The following is a 22,268-nucleotide window of genomic DNA, read 5'->3' on the forward strand; positions in this document are numbered from 1 at the left end:
ATCTGAGGATGGAGTCGATGCCAATGCGCACTGTAGTCCAGGGGAGGAGCCACCTATCTCGTGATACTTTGAAGACTCTTCCAGGACAACAATGTGCAATCATCCGGACCCAACACTAGGCGGCGATCTATGCATCTGCACAGATATGAATTCAGCAGCCCACATGCCTCGAACAGCAGTATTTTTGAGATGTTGGAATCTCATGGTATTCCAACCTGGATCTTGAGGGTGGAAATCTAAATATAGCACACAAATTGAAGTACCGCACTCGTTTCCTGGTGTGATTTCACATTTTTGCACATTTAACACCCCAGTAATGTACCCAGAGTTTGGCTGCTGAAATGTCACGGTGTGGGAAATGCTAAGACATGCTAGAGTATTTCCCCATTTGTAAGAAAAAAAAAGTTACTTACCTGTACACTGTGGTTCTCCAGTATTGATATCTTTCATAGATTCACATGCTTGTAACTTCCCCATCGTCATGGTGGGAGTGTCCCGGTAGTTAAAAAAGTAGTACCATAGAATACATTAGAAACCACCAAAGGGAAAGGAAAATGTTAACATTCATCAGCATCTTTATGTAGGTCCAAACTTTGCCCATCAGAGACGAGCCCTAGACTTCAATCCCCAGCAGAGCCACCAGACCTCAGATTTCGCGCACAAGTGTGCTAAGGTTAAGAAGTAGTTAAGAAAAAAGGGGTAACCCTGTGTCCCTCAGAACCTGGGTGTTTATAGTTCAAACAAAAAACGGTTCTGTTGGGTCGGACCAATTACTTGTAAAAACATTCAATTAATGAGAACAGAAACAAGAACTCTCTGATACAAGTCCAACAATTTGAAGAATAAATCAATGAACACTCAAGAGCTTAAATCATGTATTCGATCAATTGTATTAAAGGCTTTCAAACATTTGGTATCTGAATTGTATTCATTCTTAGATAACATTCAATGCTTGTAGTGACTGTCAAATAAAGGTGACTTTCAGTGAAGGGTGCTCAGTGCATAGCAATATATACAGTGCAATTTATGTACAAGTATATACAGGTTTCTTCATTGGCCAGATAATGCTTTTTAAACCAAGGATTCCTAAAGTTCCTATCCGGATCCTGGTCTCTCTGGGCCTGTGATGCTCGTCGACGTTTCGACCTTCTTGCGCCCCGGTTGGTGGTCGCGGCGGGTCTTTCTCAAGACAGGGGGACAGTCTAAAAAGTAAGGACTGTGTATCAGAGAGAGTTGGATATATTTGGATAACGACTAAATCAAGAAAATTGCAGAGAGACCAGGATCCGGATAGGCATTCATATTCATAATGTATCAAGACTGTGCTGCTTGAAACGAGAGGCCTGGAGAGATATTGCTTTCCTTCCCCCACCATGACAGAGCCTGCTTCATTGTCTGAGAGAGACAGATAATATTCTCAAATGAGCCCTGCACCTGCATCCACTGCATGTCTAACAGCTTTTGGAGAGGACTCATGTGCAGCCGACAATTCAGAATCAACAGGGTTGCATGACGACAGCATTCCCAGTAAAGACTTGAACACTCTTACAGAAGTTGACTTTTGTGCGTAGAAGGGTTGCTAAGTGCCTTACCTTGAGCCTCAGTTCTGAAGTAGGAAACACCTTCATCAACTTGGTGTTCAGTAATGCCCAGAGTAAAATACGCTTCTGCAACCCTAGAGACTTGAAAAGCCATTGACAAGCCAGTGTATATTTTCTTGTAGAGTGGAACGTAGTCCCTTTCACCAGCCAATCATCCAGTTAGTGATAAACCGGATGTCCCTGCCTTCTCAGAAAAGCCGCTACCGAAGCCATACTTTTCGTGAAAACTCTGGGAAGGAGTAATCCCATTCCATATTCTCTGATATGTCCTGCCACTGTGTCTCCTCCTCCTCAACAGAATCCTGGCATTTAACTATGAGCTGTGAGGGGCTGTAAGCGGGACCAAGCAGACTTCCATCCCCTGATTCCTCTGTATCAAGAAGGTGAGAGGGAGGCAAAAGTGATATCTTGGATAAAGATTACAAACCTGGAGACTTTGGGACAACCTAGAGACCTTTAAAGTTCTGTTTTTGATCCGTTGAAGATGTAAGACGCCTGAAGGTGATCATCCTCTATTTTGGCAGAGAGGGTGACTTAAACACTGTCGTCGACGGAGCGCCGGGCGACGGGGCGGTAGACACCGTTGTCGACGATGTTCCAGTTGAGGGAGTCATAGACATGATCATCGACGCAGTGGTCGTCGTAGCCACCGCCGCTGTCGACGAAGAAATCGTTGTCACTGTATTAGTTGACGATGCCTTCAACACAGCCGTCGACGATGCAGTCGTCGCCACAGAAGTCGGGGATTTGGTAGAAGTCTTTGACGACGAGTCCGTCAACTATGCTTTTTTCGTCAATGAACCCTGTTTTAGAGGTGTGACAGGCAGAGAAGCAGTAGAGAATTTTTTCAGGCAAGAACCTTTTTGATTAAGTGCTGCTTTATCAGCAGTGGAGGATTTTTCTGCCTTCAATCTCTTTGAATCAGCCTTTAATGAGGTATGCTTACTCTCAGTTGAGGATGGCCCAGGATTCTCTTCAACATCAGATCCAGAGACCGATTTAGATTTTTTCTTTTGGAACCATAATAATAATCTGGCCTGTCTACCCTTTAGAGTTTAGGCTGCAAAGGTTCTGCAGTATTTACAGTCATTGGCTGTATATTTGAGGCAAAGGCAATAAAGACAGTTCTTATGGGGATCTTCAAAAAATAGCCTCGCCTTCCCACAAGATCTGCAGGGTCTAAAAAGCCTCTTCTTAGAACCCTCTGATATTTATGAAGCAAAGAAGGTAGAAAGACAGTACCTTGAGGTGAATTCTAGCAGGGTCAAACGTTCACTCACTCACAAACTGAGCAGAGCTCAGGGATACTCCCTTACACAAAATGTGCGGTTAGAAATCTGAGGTCTCGTGGCTCTGCTGGGGAGTTGAGGTCTAGGGATCGTCTCGCATTGGTCAAAGTTTGAACCTACATAAAGATGCTGGTGAATGTTAAAATTTTCCTTTCCCTTTGGTGGTTTCTAATGTACTTCTATGGTACTACTTTTCTAACTTCCGCGAGACTCCCACCATGACGACGGGGAAGATAAAAGCATCGGTATCAATGAAAGATTAAATACTGGAGAACACCATCAATACCTGAACTTTATTAGAAACTAGAAAAGTGAGCTTTAAAATGTAATGCTTTTTGGGGGCGTGGCTTGGCGGGCGAAGATGGCGGTCGCAGCCTTGTAGAGCTCCCGCCGGCCCGGACTTAATTCGATCATTTATCCTGACCCCCGAGCCCACTGTTGGTGCCCAGTGATTGCTTTTGATCTGGTGAAGTCTCCTGTCTCCTTTGGTGTGCTGCTCCTGAAATTCCTCCCTTCCTGTGATCGAAGGGAGGCGGCGGCGGAGTGCGGCCTGGTGGCCGGCCGGAGACCGGGGTCCTCGAGTTTCGCGACGCCTGGTGGCAGCTGCGACCTGGCGGGTGCGGGTGGCATCTGCTACGCCGCCCTTGGCTCATCTCTTCGACCGCGATCGCCTGGAGATCGGGACGGTGCCAACAGCTCCTACCCATCGGCTCACCCCCTGAACGACCAACGAGCGGTGGCGGTGAGGCGTGGCCCCGCGACAGTCTGGAGACAGGGTTCCTTGTGCCCAGAGGCGGCCGGGGATGGACTAGTGGCCGGTAGGGGCATCCGATCCGCCTCCCCTGGCTCGGCCCGCTGGATACGGCTGCCCACAGACTGCGGACCCGCAGATTCTTCCTGTTATGCCCTGGACGGCTGCTTGTGGGGACGAGTGTGGGTGAGGCCTGTTCTGCCGGGGTGACGCCGGGACCTCGATTTTCGCGACATCCGATCGCGGCGGCCGGCCCGCATCCTTCCCTGGGGCCTCATCTGGGCCGCCCCGCTCAGGATTTGTGACGGTGCCCGAAGGTTCGAAGGTGGTGTCCGCCCTGCCCGGCGCTTGCCATGACCAGGGACAGAGGAGGTGGCCCCATTGATAAATTCACCGGGCCGAGTGGTGGCGCCGGGGCGGTCGGTGGCAGCGGCGGCCCCGGGCCGGACAATGCAGCTATCCTAGCGGCCATCACCCAATCCCGTGACATGCTCGATGCCAAGATTGGAGCGGTTGGGGCGGATGTCACGCTCCTGCGCCAGGACCTTCGCAATGCGGTGGAGCGGATCGCTGGGGCAGAGACCCGTATCACGGAGACTGAGGCGGACATTAGTGGCCTGAAGAAGCGCCTAGCGGAGGTGGAGAGCGTCCAAAAGACACTGGCGGCCCGCGTGGAAGATGCAGAAGGGCGCGCGCGGCGCAACAACCTCCGCTTCATTGGATTTCCGGAGCGGTGCGAGAAGGACAACATGGAGCGGTTCCTGACCGGGTGGCTGGAGAGCTGGCTCCCCGAAGGGGCACTGTCTACGTGCTTCGTGATTGAGAGGGCCCACAGGGCTCTGACCCAGCGGCCGCCGGAGGGTGAGCGCCCACGGCCAGTTATCGCTCGCCTGCTGAACTATCATGACCGGGATGTTATCCTGCGGGAGGCGAGGAATAAGGGCTCCCTCACCTTCGAGAATCATACCATCATGATTTTCCCGGACTACACGAAGATGGTGCAGCAGCAGAGGCAATCCTTCATGGACGCTAAGGCTAAGCTTCGGGGCCTCAAGCTCCAATACTCGCTCCTGTATCCGGCTCGCCTGCGAGTAATATATCAGTCTCGGACCCATTTCTTCGATTCGCCTGAGGAGGTGTTCCGCTGGACCGATGAGGCGGTGCGACTCCGGCCCCATGCCCAGCCGGGGCTGGACCCGGGCAGGTCTCAGGGATCGTCGCCGGAGCGGACGGATCGCCAGACCAAGAAGGGCCGCCATCGGAGGTCTCGCTCCAAGAAAAGATCGGCCTCCGCCTGTGCATCGCAATCGGGTGGTGCCAGGGACTCGGAACACTCCGATGCGGGCAGCTGAACACTGTTGGGCCTACACGCACTTTGTAAGCTGCATACTGACTTGCTCTGCTTTGGCTGGTGAGACTGTTTCATTTTGTCCTTGATGTGCCAGCCGGTTCCCATGTGAAGACTTCAGTTATTGTCATGGGGACGCAGTGTGGCTCGGAGGGTACCATATATGGGCCTCAGACCCTCACGGGTGTGAGTGTTGTTGGGGGGGTGGTGAGTGTGTGTCATGGTGGGGTTGTGGGGATCCATTGGTATGGCGGGCCCTGGGTCCTCTGTTTTGGGCCCGGGTCTCTCCATGCCGCGACAGGTACTTCAATGTTTTCTGAGGTATTGGGGTGGTGGGTGTGGGGTGTGGGGGGGTGTTTTGGTGTTGCACTTGTTGGGGGGGTTCTGGGTTGGGAAGGGGGCGCTGAGTTTGCGGGTTGGGGGGGTGGGTCCACACATGTCGGGGGCGGTGATTCTTGTCGATTAGCGGGTTGCACCTTCCAGATTTTGGACTGTATATTGACAATGGCTGATGCTGCGATTGTGTCTCCTTCAAAGACCCTGCGGGTGGTGACATGGAATGTGCGGGGTATCCTGGATAAGATCAAGCGTGGGGCTGTGCTGCGGTGGGGGAAGAGGGAGATGGTGGATGTCCTCCTGCTTCAGGAAACGCACATGCTGGGCTCCAAGGCCCTTAGCCTTCAGAGGTTCGGTTATCACCAGGTCTATCATGCTGGCTTTACGAGGGGATCACGGGGGGTGGCCATATTGATACATCGTAGGGTGGCCTATGTTCATGAGAAGCAATGGATCGACCCTCAGGGCAGGTTTGTCTTTGTTAAGGGCCTACTGGGTTCCGAGCCGGTGGTCTTTGGAAGTGTTTACGCCCCTCCCCCCCTGCAATGGGCACTGTCTGAGCGGCTGTTTGCGTTGTGGGACGAAATCCCCGAGGTCCTGACTGTGGTGGGGGGTGATTGGAATGAAGTCATGGATGTGGGCCTGGACCGCCAGCGGCGAGCGCGTGTGGTGTCTGACCCCCCCCCGCGGCTGCCCCCACCCGGTTGTGTGCGACTGTGCGCAGTCTGGGCTGGATCGATGTGTGGCGGCATTTTCATCCCGCAGTGCAGGCCTTCACGTATGTATCGGCGGTGCATGGGTCATTCTCGAGACTCGATTATTTGTTTGTACCGGGTGCCTGTCTGAACCGTGTCAGGGACGCCACGATACTCCCCAGGGGCCTCTCGGATCATTCCCCTGTCCTAGCCACCTTGACCCTCCCCTCTAAACGACAACCCTTTCGCTGGCGTATGTCCGCCTGGCAGTTGCAGCGGCCAGAGTATGTGGCGCACTTACGCGAAGAGATTGATCACTTCTGGCGCGAGAACTTGGTGGGGGGTGTCGATGCCATTGTTGTGTGGGAGGCGCTGAAGCCCACGATCCGGGGCATTGATATAGCTTGGTGTGCGGCCGCCCGGCGGGAGCGTCGGGAGGCCATTGTGACTGCCGCGGCCCGCGTGGAGGAGCTGGAGCAGCGTGGTCGACTCGGGGGTGACGAGGGCGTCGTGCGACAGCTCCTGCAGGCCCAGCAGACTTATTCCTCGGTCCTGTACGAGGAGGCCCGGCAGGCGTGGCTCGCCACGCGCAGCAGGGTGTATCAGTGGGGCGATAAGTCCTGCACCATGCTACATAGGCTTTGCCAGGCGACTTTCCAGCCCCTTGAGCTACCCGGCCTTACGGCAGGGGATGGCTCCGTTATGACCGACCCGGATCGGTTGGCGGCTAGCTTTGCCCGCTACTACGAGGCACAATATGCTCCTCGTGACCCACTGGTGGAGGGCGAGATTGCCTCATACTTGGATGACCTACTCCCACAAGCAGTCCCGGAGGAGACTAGAACGGCCTTAGAGGCCCCGCTTACGTCCGAAGAACTTGGGGAGGCCCTTGGCCAATTGAACACTGGGAAGGCGCCCGGCCCTAGCGGTTATCCTGCCGAATTTTATAAAAAGTTTCATGTCCAGCTGGGACCCCACTTTCGCAATGCCCTAGAGGCGGCGCGGTCTAGAGGCGAGCTGCCACCTGACTGGCGTCATGCTGAGATTGTGGTCTTTTTGAAGCCTGGCAGGGCGCCGGACCGCCACGACTCTTACAGGCCAATCTCCCTCCTCAATATCGAGGCCAAGATCTTGGCGAAAGCCCTGGCGAACCGCCTTCTGCCCCATATCGCCGACCTGGTCCACCCTGACCAGGCCGGGTTCATGCCGCACAGGGCCACCCGACACAATATCCGGCGGGCGCAGGCAGCGGTCGACGCCATGGGTACTAGGGATGAACAGGCCGCACTCCTCCTCGCGGACATGGACCGGGCCTTTGACTCGGTGAGTTGGGCGTATTTGTTCGCCTTGTTGGCCCGCCTCAATCTAGGGCCTGTCTTCTTGTCCTATATCCGTCTCCTATATACCAATGTTACGGCGTCGGTCCGTGTAGCCGGTGCGGTCTCAGGGCGCTTCCAAATCGGCCGTGGTACTCGGCAGGGCTGCCCGCTGTCCCCCTATCTATTTGCCCTGGCCATGGAACCCCTGGCGTCGCGGATACGAATGGATGCCCATCTGCGTGGCTTTGTCTGGAACGATACCCTTACGGATAGAATTGCACTGTACGCAGACGACGTCCTCCTGTTCCTTACCGACCTGCAGCGCTCGGGCCCTCGAGTTTTGGAGATCATGCGGGGGTTTGGCGAAGTCTCAGGGCTCCGCCTTAACCTGTCTAAGTCGACCCTGTGGGTTTTACGTGGCGGAGTGGTCGCCGACCCTTGGGCCGCCGACCTGCGTGTGGCGACGGACGGCCTGAAATATTTGGGTGTTTTCCTCTCGACTTCGCGAGCCGTGGCCTGGACACGCAGTGTCTTGCCGGTGTGGGAACGGGTCCAGGCTGATGTTAAAACATGGTCCAGAATGCCACTTACAATCTTTGGGAGGTCGGCCATCTTTAAGATGGTGGCGCTGCCGAGACTGTTGTACCAACTTCAACATTTCCCGCACCCTATTGGCATGGAGTGGTTCCGTCAGGTGAACTCTGTGCTGAGCCGCTTCCTGTGGGATGGCGGAGCAGCCAGGGTGGCCCTGAGGACGTGCTTTCTGTCCACCTACTGTGGTGGTTTGGCCACATCCGACCTCCTCTCCTACTACCAGGCGTCACATCTTCTTGTCCTCAATGAATGGTGGTACGGGGACAGGAGTGACCCGGCCTATGCTCTGGAGAGACATCTCATGGGTGACCGTACGCTCCACACCGTTCTTTACTCGGCCCGTATACGCCGTGGGTTGCCGTCGGTGACAAAAGTGGTCTTTGCAGTGTGGCGGCAGTCTTTGCGCCGTATGGGTTGGTGGGGCAAATTAACAGCTGAAACGCCGCTGTGGCACAACGGTTTGCTCCCAGAACTGGCGGCCCTGGCCGGGTTCGAGGGTTGGGAGGCTATTGGAATTACACAACTGGGCCAGGTCATGTCAGGCGCAACACTCAAGTCCTTTGAGGAACTCCGAGTGGAGTTCCAGATGCCTCAGTCCCAGTTCTTCCGTTACTTGCAGCTGAGACATGCCCTCGCCCCAAGCATTGCCGGCCTCGACTCCCTGCCGGAGTTCAGCCCGATTGAGGCGAAAGTGTTTATGGGAGACTTGGGAGACAAGAAGGTCTCTAGGATTTATCAGTCCCTTGTTACTCACTGCTCCTCCACTCTCAGTTCCCTTCGGGAAGCATGGGAGGTAGACGTGGGCGCTTTGGATGAGGACGACTGGAGGGAGGCACTGGAGTCCCCGCGCGGCACCGCTATCGCGGTTCGGCTCCGCCTGATACAATTTAAATACCTGCATCGTGCTTATTACACACGTGAACGACTGTGGAAGGCTGGTTTGATTGCGTCATCGGAGTGCCTGCGCTGTGGGGAAGTGCCTGGCTCCCTGTTGCATACGGTGTGGTCGCCTGGCTGGATTCTGGAGGGGCGTATGGAATTGCCTGGCTGAGGTCCTGGGCTGGGATCTTCCTCGAACCCACCGGCTAGGTCTGCTGCACATCATGGAAGGGGTTAGGGGCAACATATATAAACATCACCTGTTGCTCCTGGGCCTGGTAGTTGCTAAGCGTGACTTGGCTCGGGCCTGGAAATCTGTGAGGGCCCCCCCCTGTCTGCGTGGAAGGCTGGGCTGGACTACTTTATGGGTCTTGAGAAACCGGTCTTTGAGGCGCGGGGCTGCCCACGCAAACATTTCAAGATCTGGAAGCGGTGGGCCGACTACCGTGGCCTGTCCTTGGAACCCCCGGCGGCGCAGGAGGAGGACATTTGATCGCAGTGACTTTTCTGGCCCCAATGGCAAAACCCAGGTTGCACTATACCTGCTTCCTCTATGTGAATCGTCTTTGCGTTGCTTCTGTACATGTGTGGCGGGGGGGGGGATGGTGGGTACGGGTGGGGGTGCAGTTGGGGTTGGGATGGGTTGTTAGGGCATTTTTAAAGCTGAGCTTCATTGATACTTGCTTCGTGAATACTATGTATGTCATCATTGCATTGATACTGATGTGGTGATCTTGGTGTGTGAAGATGCCACATTCTTGATACTCTTTTGCACAATAAAATTGGTTGTGAAAAAAAAAATGTAATGCTTTGAACACTGGCATTTCACTGGTAGATCCCATTTTAGCACAAGCAAAAGTGGGATGCGGACATCTAGTATAGTGTGGTGCATCTAAGCAGATGTAATTGTTTCTATTTTTTTATTTCACTTTCATGGCTTTTTATTTGACTCTTCTTACTATTAAGAGCATCCTCATCTGATTGTGGAAGCAAGTGTATATTGAAACCAAATAAGTTAAATTGCTTACTTTGGATCTGCCATTGAGTTATGTGACGGAGCTGCCAGGTCACCGATGGAAAAGTTTCTTCCGGTCTGATTCTTCAAAGTAGATACCCAGTGGGACAGCCACCATGCAGAGAGTTCACGTGAAGCTGTGAAGACAAGGTGCAGGCTGTTGAAATGAATAAAGTAATGCACATGTTGAAAGCTGTGACAGGCAGATGTCTTGACCTGTTTTCTTGGAGGCCACCAAATTTACTAAGGATGGAAGTAGGTAACATAGATGAGCTGGATAGAGGTAGGTCACATTCCTTGGCTGTCATGAAGCTTTGTCGTCTAGATAGAGGTTTTTAATTATTAGAATTTGGCTGAAATTAGAATTAGCACTAAATATTTATTAAAGGAGCTAGTAAGGCACAGCCATGACAGAGAGCAGTAACACCTTGTGCTGGACAAATTTATCATTACTTTCAGAAGAATGATAGAGAATCCACCCCTTAATTGCTATAGAGACGTCAGCACTTGTATCTAATGACTATCTCAGTCATCTATGATGGTAAGATTTAGCAATGCTTACCTATATTTGAAAGCCTTGATAGCATTTAACAAGCCTAATAAATCTCACCGAAAGTATCTACTCTGAAAAACAAGGAACACCTTGGCAAATGTGCTGCATTTATACATCATAATATCCCTGGGGAATACCAGGATTACACTACCATCACGTGAAAGCGCTGAACTGCTGCTCTCTCAAGGGATGCGGTATCATAGGCTAGGTTGCTACCTAATATTCATTCATCTTGGCACTAGATTTGAGAGTGCAAATCCCTCCAATCCAGGATTAATAATTACATTTAGATGGCTCGGTCTACAAAATTCTCAAGGAAAGCTCCTATTTTGTGGTGGGTGCTGTTGTTCATCACTGGTGTGCTAGCCTGCTTTTGTATACTTGATTGTATACTTGACTCTCCAACCCCAACAGTAGCAGAGTCAAGCAGTGAAGGAGGTATTAGTAGTTTAAAACACAGATAAGGAAATGTTACATGCCTGTAGACATAGTTCTGCATCATATGTATCTTCATTGAAGTCATAAACCTTACAAATTCCATGCTGGCAGTGTGGATTCCAGAATACTTTCTTCGATATACATTAAGAATCCAGGAAAATATCTGCATAGTGTTCATCACGTCATTTTCCATATAGTCACAGTGTAGACTGTCAGATATGTATTTTCCTGGAGAATGCTGGAGAAGAAAAGCCATACGAATGCACTGAAAAATACCTTTTTTGATACTTGCAACATGTCATAGGAAAAAGAGGAGAAGACAGCCTGGTAAGCTAACACTGGAAAGCTTAAAACATGACCTGTACCTTTAAGGAACCTAGAGAGACCTCATCCCACAATGCACTGCAGTTTGCCTGGGAGTGTTAGTTCTTTTTTATGCAAAGCACAGGATATAATATCACCTGAAAGTCGGGGAGGAGGGAGGATGTATAAGACTCCAATGAAGATACCTGCAGTGCAGAACTATGTCTACAAGTATGTAACTTTTCCTTCTGCATCATAGGATATTCAATGATAGCCATAAGCCTCGAATAGAATCGCAAGTCAAGCGACTATCAGGTATGCATACTCTGTGAAACCGTAAAGTGTTTGATTTAAGACATACTATCTAGAGCCAGAGATTTAGGCCCATGAGGACAAGATTAACTAACTAGTTGAATAGATTTCTTAATGTTTCTTGTCCAAATCTAGACTCAGCTTGGGTATCCGTTGTCTAAAGAGTAGAATGTGTGAAGAGACCTCCAAGTGGCTGCTTTATAATGTCTGGGATAGGGACTTGTCTCATCCAAGCTGTGGTTGCAGCTTTTCCTCTCGTTCAGTGGGCTTGTAGTATGCCTGGCAAAGCTTTGTTTGCAATCTGGTAACATAAGAAAATGCAGAAAACTATCAATCTAGCTATGGATTGCTTGGAAATTGCTAGACCCTGTCTCATACGCCCATAGTTAAAGAGGTTGGTACATTTCCTAATGGATTTGGATCTCTCTAAATTGAAGGTCAAGAGAATGTAATGTTCTAGCTGCTGAAGAAGTAGGGGTTGGAATAAAGGTAGGTAGAGTGACAGATTGGTTGATATGAAACTCCGATACCACCGTAGGCAGTTAAGAATGTGTACATAACTATACCCTATTGTGATGGAAAACTGTGAAGGGCTCTTCAGAAGATAAAACCTTCAACTCAATAACTCTACGAGCTGAGGTAATTGAAATTAAAAATGCCATTTTCCATGACAATGGTTACAGCATTGCTTTTTGGATTAGTGTAAAAAGGGAGCCCATCAACAACACCTAGTTCAATGCCCAAGAAGGAGAAGGTCTTTTGAATGGAGAAAAAACCTTCCTCAGGACTTCCAGAAAATCTTTAACTACTGGGATCTTGAGATAATACAATTATTATGACTATTGAAAATATTTGCATTATTATTGTATATATTATATATATATTATCTCATGTTTACTGCAAACTATTCTGATGTAAGCATGTGAATCTATGAAAGATCCAATTATGGATAAGCAAATACGTTACTTACCTGTAACTGTAGTTCTCCAGTATTGGTATCTATCATAGATTCACATGCTTGAAACATTCCCTGTTATTGAGAAAGTATTAACATCACCTGTCACTGACAACAGCAAATAATTGCTAGAACATGAGATTTATTGGATTAAAACAGTAAACATCATGACACCAAGAGGTCTTAATGACAGGTTAGTTATGAGTTGTTTCATTCAGGTCCTTTCAGTTAGAGCATAGAACAGACATTAACAAATGACAGCCCCTGCACAAACTATGTCAATAAAATGGTGTTACAAATATAACAATGAATACAAGCATTTAAGTGAGCAGCAACCAGGCACTGTATTACAGTTCAACACCTCACACTATAACACTTGGTGATGGGAGAGACTATTTGCTTCACTTTGACATTGTGACAAGTCCTAGCATACATCATAGGTAATTGAGACTGCAGTGCAACTGGATTCTATGTGAGTTGACGTTTATTGTATATATTCATATTGGGCAGCGTACTGTTGCACAATGATCATTTTTTCAGCTTCTCGGCATGAAATCTTTGGGTTATGATTAGGTAACCCACACAAGTCACAATACGTTTTTTTGAGATTCTTAATATTAGTTATGGCAGATCGATTATCAATTTGTAAGTCATCGGTTCTTTCATATTTTAAACTACTGATTAGATCCAGATTTATTTATGTATCAGCATCAATATCTATTTCATTTTCTACATTATAGTTAATTTTGGATTACCATTATGATCGTTAAGATGTTATTACATCTTTTAGAATGTTCGGAATTTGAACTGCATGACTAGGGAGCAGATCATTCTGCTACTGTTTAACTTTTACATCGTCCCAAGATGGCAGTTGTCTTTTTAGTGATCGGATGATGTTAGCCCATATATAGTGTTCATTACGCAATTATGAAGACTTTATTCAGTCCCAACAGCGACCACCCATTGACAAGTCGTAGGCTTGAGAAAGGATGAATTTCATTCAGAGTCTGTAAGCTTGGTATACTATTTTTGCCATTAGCACAACGTGTATTTACAGCAGTGGCATTCACTGTGAAGCGGCTTTATATCACCATGTGATTCAGAAAAGGGGGTGGTGATAAACAGAGTGTCTGAATTAAGCAGACCACTCTTACCCAGTCCAAAGATCAGGGCTTGATCCATCACCGTTTTTTAGCTCACTGCACCATCCCAGCTCAGAACTTGGCTATATGCAAATTAGTCTGACCCTGGCCCAGTGCATCATGGGAACAGGGCAGACCAAACTACCAAGCCAATTCTTATACTGGGAAGGAAACAAGCTACCGGGGACCGGTTTCTGGCATTTCAGCCGTCTTCGGCCCGGCTTGCTTGAATCCTGATGGTGCAATGAGCAAGGGACTCACATCTGAGTATACCCTTCCACGCTTATGGTGGACAAAAATGATTCAGAAAAGGGGGTGATGATGAACAGAGTGTCTGAATTAAGCAGACCACTCTTACCCAGTCCAAAGATCAGGGCTTGATCCATCACCGTTTTTTAGCTCACTGCACCATCCCAGCTCAGAACTTGGCTATATGCAAATTAGTCTGACCCTGGCCCAGTGCATCATGGGAACAGGGCAGACCAAACTACCAAGCCAATTCTTATACTGGGAAGGAAACAAGCTACCGGGGACCGGTTTCTGGCATTTCAGCCGTCTTCGGCCCGGCTTGCTTGAATCCTGATGGTGCAATGAGCAAGGGACTCACATCTGAGTATACCCTTCCACGCTTATGGTGGACAAAAATGATTCAGAAAAGGGGGTGATGATGAACAGAGTGTCTGAATTAAGCAGACCACTCTTACCCAGTCCAAAGATCAGGGCTTGATCCATCACCGTTTTTTAGCTCACTGCACCATCCCAGCTCAGAACTTGGCTATATGCAAATTAGTCTGACCCTGGCCCAGTGCATCATGGGAACAGGGCAGACCAAACTACCAAGCCAATTCTTATACTGGGAAGGAAACAAGCTACCGGGGACCGGTTTCTGGCATTTCAGCCGTCTTCGGCCCGGCTTGCTTGAATCCTGATGGTGCAATGAGCAAGGGACTCACATCTGAGTATACCCTTCCACGCTTATGGTGGACAAAAATGATTCAGAAAAGGGGGTGATGATGAACAGAGTGTCTGAATTAAGCAGACCACTCTTACCCAGTCCAAAGATCAGGGCTTGATCCATCAAGCCCTGATCTTTGGACTGGGTAAGAGTGGTCTGCTTAATTCAGACACTCTGTTCATCACCACCCCCTTTTCTGAATCGTTTATATCACCATTTAGCATCTTTTGTATACTCACATAGCCCACAAGGAGTTTAATGTAGCAATCACTTTAGCTAGTTAACATTAAGTGCATTTACAGCAGTTAGCCTCGTTGAGATTCACTGTGAAGCGGATTCAGAGCGCAATGAAGCATTCTTAGTACACCTATGGCGTCTACGGACAACACAAAGCATGGGAGTCATGAAGCAGAAAGTTCAGTCTGTTAAATATTTGACCGCGTTGACATTATGTGATGCATGGTTTTTTGTTTTTTGATAGGAAGTGAGGTCTTACTACCATCATTCTCCAACATTAAGTGGATTCATTGTTTGGAGGTAAGCGCTTACTCACACATGTGGTTGACACTGGAGGGGCAGTGTCTATAAAAGGAGTCATAGAGTTCATAATGCTTTGTTTTTTTTACAGGATAGATTATTCATTGCGTACGGCGTTGACAGAATTTGTACAGGTACGCTGTTGTGAGTTGACCATTTTAACAGTATTGTTTCATAACACTGGATGCACAGACATAGTGCCATCTACAAATATGTTCACTGAGCATGTTTTACTGACGACAAAATCACTAGGGATTTGCATGCTATACCACCACGATAGATAAGCAAGTATTCAAAACTGACATGTGAATTTATGGCCCCTATAGGACTTTAACATTGATATTGGCATTTTTGGGCGATTGAGTATTTCTATGTATATAGTTATGTGGTGTTTAAATTTGTCAAATTTATTTTGAATTTCTCGATATGTCCCTGAAGAAGGGACATTGACGTCCAGAAATGCATCGGGCATACAACTGAATGGTATAGCAAGAATGTGTACATTTTATTATGTATTTTATGTGTTTAATGTTACATTTTTGTCATACAGTTAAACTGTATTTTCAAGAGAACTCATGATATTGAGTATATTGACATATGATGTATATTTGCAATGCATTTTGAAGTACTAAATTAAAATATAAACACATAGGGGTCGATTAAGATGTAGGGCGGATCGCCACCGCCATGCAGGTGGTGGTGTTCTGCCCTACATCATACCCCGCCCGCCACCCATTTACCCCCTGCCATATTAGAATGGCAGAGGAGAACTGGGCGGCAGGGAAGACCGTCCGCCGGTTTTCTGCCGGTCACACAGGGGCCTGATATGGTGGCGGTGTCTGCTAGACACCGCCATCCATATTAGGAAGGCAGCGGAAAGGCATGCAGTTTACTGATTTGGGGGCCCGTTGCGGGCCACCAGGATGTTGGTGGGTGAGGGCGGCACATGGCCCTGCATTTGCATGGACAACGTGGCAGGCACCGCGTGGTGCCTGCCACGTTGTGTACGCAAATGCACACATGCCTTTTTTGTATTGTGGCGGGTGCTGCTGACAGCACCCCGCCGCAATACAAAAAATGCGGGATGCGCCCGCCAGTGTGGGGGGCGCATCCTAATTGTGCAGGCGGGACTGCGGCACCCAAGCGGGCGGTACCATTTCCAGGGGCGATGGCAGATGGACATAGACCACCCGCCATCATAATAGACCCCAAAAGGTTTGACTAAAAACAAACATTACAATTATGGAGGTTGTTACATTTTTAGTTAACAACTGTATGAACAGTGTGCAGCGCAACCAAGCCTGGGAATTGTAATATATTAAATCTTTTTAAAAAAGGACCATACTTGACCTATAACTAATCAGACAACATCACACTCTTGAACACTCCCCACATTGGCTAAATCCCTCAGATTTCCGAGCCCAAGTGGGAATATATATAATCACAAGGTATAAGGGGGAGCCTCTAGGGGAGGAGGGTGGTTCACATGTGAATCTATGAATGATACCATTATTGGAGAACTACACTTACAGGTAAGTAACTTATTTTCTTCTCCATTATTGGATCTTTCATAGTCACATGCTTGCATCAGAATAGTTAGCAGTAAACATGAGCAAATATTAGCATACAATAATAATGTAAATATTTTCAATAGTCATAATAATTATAATATCTCAAGATCCCAGTAGTTGAAGATTTTCTGGAAAGCCTGAAGAAGGTTTTTTTTTCCAGTCAGAAGACCTTCTGTGGCTTGTTGGTAAGTTGGAACTTTTATTAGCCAATCCTCTAAATACAGGAAAACTTGAATTCCTTTTAGCCTTAGACGAGCTGCCAAAGGGGTCATACACTTGGGGAATATTCTTTGGGCTGATCTTAAACCAAAAGGGAGCACTTTGAACTGGTAGTGTGTGGCGGCGACCTGGAAACGTAGGTATCTCCGAGGTTTGTGATGAATCGGGATATGAAAATATGCACTTAAAGCTCGAGGGCAGTCATGTGGTCCTCATGGTTAAGAATGTGTAAAATGTCTTCCAGGGTGATCATCCTACATGACAGTTTTTTCAGGTATTTGTTCAGCTGACGAAGATCCAAGATGGGAAGCCAGTATCTTTACTTTTCCCTGACAAGGAAGAAACATTAGTAAAAACCAATGCCCCTCTGGGACTTCAGGACCTTTTCAATTGTACCTTTTTGTAACTTGATAGCAACCTCCTTCAGTAGTTGTTTCAGATGGGGGGAAAATGTCCTTTTGGTGGCATGTTGATGAATTTGAGGCTATGATATCCAGTACCCACTTGTATGATGTTATCATGGACCATTGGTGGAAGTAATGAGAAAGACGAGCCCATAGCTGCTCCCTGGGATTGGGGAAATAGCCGGCACAAGAGAAAGATCATTGCTTTCTTTTTTTTTTCTTTGAGACATTACAGCAACATTGTGACAATCAAAAACAGATAATCATCACATTTCATATACAGAAGAAAAAGAAAACACAATAAACTTAATTAGTACAGCAGATTCCGCAAAGAAAGAAAAACAAGAAAGAGAGAAAAAAAAGAGATATAACAAGAGAAAACATTTAAACAAAAGAAAAAATGAGCAGCATTACAGTTTTATCCATTCTTCGATCGAAGCCCAAATCTTTGACGCCATCCTCCGCCTACCCTTTAATGTAAATACTGACAATTCAAATTATAAATAGCTAACAACCTAGCTCTCCAATTCATAAATGTAGGTGCATCAGGAGAAAGCCATTGTGAGGTTATACAAAGCCGAATCATAAACATGGCAATAAACAAAAATGCGGAGACATACTTCGAATTTAAGTTTGCCTGGAAGCTTTCAAAACCCATTATCCCCATCTCTGAGGTCAAATTACATGGGATGTTGAGCATAGAGTTAATAAACCACTTCACATCGGATAAAAAGTCAGACAGACAAGGGCAAGAGTAAAACATATGAATAGCATTGGCTGCGTACAGTCCGCACCTCGCACACTGTGCACCCTTGCTACCACCCCATTTCACTATTCTAGAAGGCATATAGTAAAGGTCAAACGCTGCCATGTATCTTTGGGTCCGAAGGCTACCGGAGACCAAAACCTCACTAGCTAATTCCATTACTATCCTTAGATCAACCCCAGTCTTCCCAAGTTTCCCTTCTCACTTAAGGTTTTGCACCTCTAAATCATCCGGAAGCCTTGACACTAAATGCTGATATACAATCCCTATTCAGGCTTTCTTCTAGATCAGATCTAATATAACTAGTTTATCTAACATCGTTGGCGTCTCACTAAGACGTTTTTGGATAAAACTTCTAACCTGAAGATATTTTAAAAAATCGTGAAAGTTCAAATAAAACTTATCCCGTAAAGACTCAAAAGAAAATATTTGCCCACCCCACACTAAGTCCCCTATAGAATGTAAACCAAGTTCCTGCCATCTAAACATTGTCTGATCCTGAAAGATAGAGGGTAGGAGTCGAGCAGCTTTGAATGGAGTGTGTATATTAACATTAGGAATAGATAATTTCCGCAGAATTTTCTGCCACATTAAAAACATAGCCATAATCACCTTGAATCTGGTTGTCTTTAAATAGCTCGGCTCCAGCACCTTCGACAAAATGCCCTTAGAAGCCGTGCCCAACCCAATCTCAAAAATAGCAGGTCTATTACATAGTGGCACATCGTCCCTATCCCCAAACAGTGGCACTCCCAAAGATTGCACCATCGTAGACCAATAGTATAACATCAGGTTGGGTACCGACCAACCACCCCGATCCCTGGAAGACACATCCACTTAGAAGCTCTGCGCAGCTGGCGATACCCCCAAAGGAACCTATGGCAGATTCTATCCGCCTTTGCCAAGCTGCTTTGTGACAATTCCAAAGGAATCATCCTAAAAAGATATAAAAACTTCGGAAGCACCAACATTTTGAGGACACTGCAACGGCCATAAAGAGAAAGATGTAGGTGATCTAGCCGCTCTAGCTTAGTATTAACTGCATCGACTACCAGAAGAATATTCAAATCTGGAATAGTTTCAACCACTGCAGAGATCTTAACTCCCAGATACGTTGCTTCCCTGACGAATGGGGCATCAGAATGTGTCATATTGGATGTTTGAATGACTTGAGTTTTTGCCACAGTTAACTCATATTCTGATACTGAGCCAAAATGTTCGGCTAAGGCCTTGAGTGCCCGGAATGCAGAGGAAACGTCAGATGTTAGCACAACGATATCATCCGCATAGGCCAGGTCCCGGTACTCAGTGCCGTTGACCCTTATCCGTACAATACTCGCATGCCCTCGATTTTACTCAAAAATGGGTCAATGTAAAGTGCAAAAAGCAAGGATGAGCAAGGACACCCTTGCCTGGTGCCCCTACTAATTTTGAAATACCTAGGGCCCCATTAGGATGGAGGGCGGGCTTTGCCCGCCCACCATCCTGTCGGAAATCGGGACCGCCCGCCCTAAGGGCGGGGTCCCGCACCCACCATTAGGATGAGCCCGCCACAGTGGTGGGCACATCCTGTATTTATAGTATTGTGGCGGGCGGAGCTCTCTGCTCCGCCCGCCACAATACTAAAAATGCTTAGCAGCATTTACGTAATCAAAGCGGCAGGCACCGAGCGGTGCCGGCCGCTTTGATTATGCAAATGCAGAGGGGAACCACAGGTACCCCCCCCGTGTGCCACCCCCCTTTGGCCTTCACTCCGGGGGCCCACAGGGGGCCCCCAGAGTGAACACCGCCTGCCTTTCCGTGGCGGCATTGCCGCCGCGGAAAGGCATTGCACACTTGCCATTGTAATATGGCAATGCGACCGGGGCGGAAAAGTGGCGGGCGGTGTTTTGCTCCGCCGTGGTCCCCCCCGCCATTCTAATATGCCCTTAGTCTCCTGACCTGAAATGCGAAGTGCTGCTTCTGAAGATATATACAATGCCTGGATCGACTGGATGTATTCAGTACTAAAACCCTTCCACCGGAGCACGGCCCACAAGAACCCCCAGGAGACCCTGTTGAACACCTTCTCAGCGTCCAACAGGATCACCCCAAGGGGAGAGGCAATGACCTGGGCCCAATCCAGTAAAGCAATAACACGCTGGACATGGTCCGCTGTGTCCCTGCTGGCGGAGGGAAACCAATGAAGAAATCACCTCCGCCAGCCTAGTTGCCAGGATTTTAGAAAATATTTCGGAATCGCTATTAATAAGGGAAATTGGTCGAAAAGATGATGGGTTCAGATCGAGTTTTCCCTTCTTTTTAAACTAAACAATTGTAGTCTGGCGCCACAAATCGGGAACTGTACCTCTCTGTGCAGCCCTAAGAACAGTTAATAAATCCTGTCTAATCTCCCCTAAAAATATCTTATAAAATTCCAAAGGCACTGCATCCGGCCCAGTAGCCTTCCCATTAGCTAAGGTTTGAACAGCTCGCTCAACCTCCTCCCACGTAATAGGGGTCGAAAGTAAATCATTCTGCTCGCATGAAAACTTAGAGGTATCCAGGCCCAATAGAAACGCCTCACTCTCACTCACCAACTCCCCCTGAAAATTTCTGGAGTCTTCAGTGTATAGCATAGTATAATACCTTTGAAACACATCATTCACTCCCTCCTGTGTATCTTGCACCATCCAATTTTCATCCTGGATTTTAGTAATACGACTCTGTGCAGTTCTCTGTTGGAGCCTCTTCGCAAGTACCTTTCCCGAATTCTCCCCGAATTTGAGCATCAATGTACGATATTGGATGTACTTAATGGCAAGATCATGCCCAAAAGACTCCAAGAGTTTAGCCTTTAATATAGCAACGGCCTTCTGTGATTCCTCTATATTGCCCCCATCCTTGATTTTAGAGATTAGCTTTAACTCTGCTAGCCTAAGTTGCTCAATCCGACCCTTCACCAAAGCTTGACCTGCCTTCCAACGAAAGGAAGAAAAGCTCTTTTTCTCTACACCAACTGCAGCCTTTAGGGCGTCCCAAACAATATTATCAGAACCAGTACCCCTATTAATATATAGAAATTCTACAAGCCATTGTATCATATGAATTTGACATTCCTCTTTCCACAAAAGCTTCCTCTCAAAAGTCCACCCTCTAGGGGCTCTGCGAGGCCATGAACATTCTACAATCAATGGATTATGATCCGATAGGATCTTAGGAGGAGCAGAGATGGAGGATATTTCAGCCACCTGCTCCGAGACAAAAAAATAGTTAAGCCGGACCATTTTATTGTGGGGAGCGGAGTAATATGTATACCCATCATCCAATTTATTATGCAGATACTACAAATCCAACACTCCATGTTCTTGCACTAAGGTCCGAAGGGCCTTGAACACTCTAAGTTTCCTACCATAATAGTTATGGTCTCCAGCCAAATAAAAATTACTAAGCAAATTAATTTTCATATCCCTGCAGATAAACAATGGATAGGACCAGGTAGCTAATTCTACATTCAAGTGTTTAAAGATTTCCGGGCCAAATATAGTGAACGGCCTCTTTTCAACTAATATTTCTGCAATAATCCATCTGCCCATTCTATCCTCTCATACCTTTGTGCAGACCCCAACTCCCTGCTTCAGTAAGATTGCCATACCTCTAATCATCGAGGTCTGTCTAGAACAGGCTATCAGATCATACCCGGGCAGCTTCAAACACTCCCGCTTTCCCCACGGTATATGCGTCTCCTGTATGCATAGTACATCTAATTGCATAGTATGTACAATTTTAGAGAATAGTGCCCGCTTTTTAGCGTCATTAAGCCCACAGATGTTCCATGTGCTTAAAACAAGTTTACCCCGCTCCACTGAGACTACTAAGAACTTTTAATCTCTGCTGTACCTCTTCAATATTTTTAAACATGGGAGTTAATAAATACCAAAATTGATCAAATTTTAATGCCACAACTGCTGCAAATATCCAAAACCAACATATACATATACGTGAGCCCTCCCCTTCCCCCACCTATCTCCACCCTTCCCCCAAGAAACCCACCCCCCTCCCCTGCCCAACCCTTACAGCGCCCTCAAGTGGCAACAGGACCTGGGTCCTTGTGATGGAATAAGCTGGGTGTCCACTCTCACCGGATCACCTCACCCCCCTCATAACTAACGATTAGAGGCCAAAGATAATTACCCTTCACAAACATCCAGCAAAAGAGAAAAAAAATAAAAATACGGTGTGCAACCAAACTTTGGCCCTACTCTAGCCATCGGGCCCTCCCAAGAGAAGCTACCCCCTCCTTAACT

The 22,268-nt window shown here is 47.6% G+C and overlaps 1 protein-coding gene across 1 annotated transcript in view; it reads right to left on the reverse strand.

Moving 5' to 3' along the window:
- LOC147706821 (ATP-binding cassette sub-family C member 10-like) overlaps positions 1-22,268 on the reverse strand; it is a 1,330,844-nt gene that overhangs the window by 562,229 nt on the left and 746,347 nt on the right. The window contains 1 exon segment of the mRNA XM_086925587.1: positions 9,841-9,964. Within this exon segment, the coding sequence (XP_086781713.1) occupies positions 9,841-9,964 (124 nt within the window).

This window comes from Lissotriton vulgaris, chromosome 6, assembly GCF_964263255.1.
Source record: "Lissotriton vulgaris chromosome 6, aLisVul1.2, whole genome shotgun sequence".
In the NCBI taxonomy this organism is placed as follows: Eukaryota; Metazoa; Chordata; class Amphibia; order Caudata; family Salamandridae; genus Lissotriton; species Lissotriton vulgaris.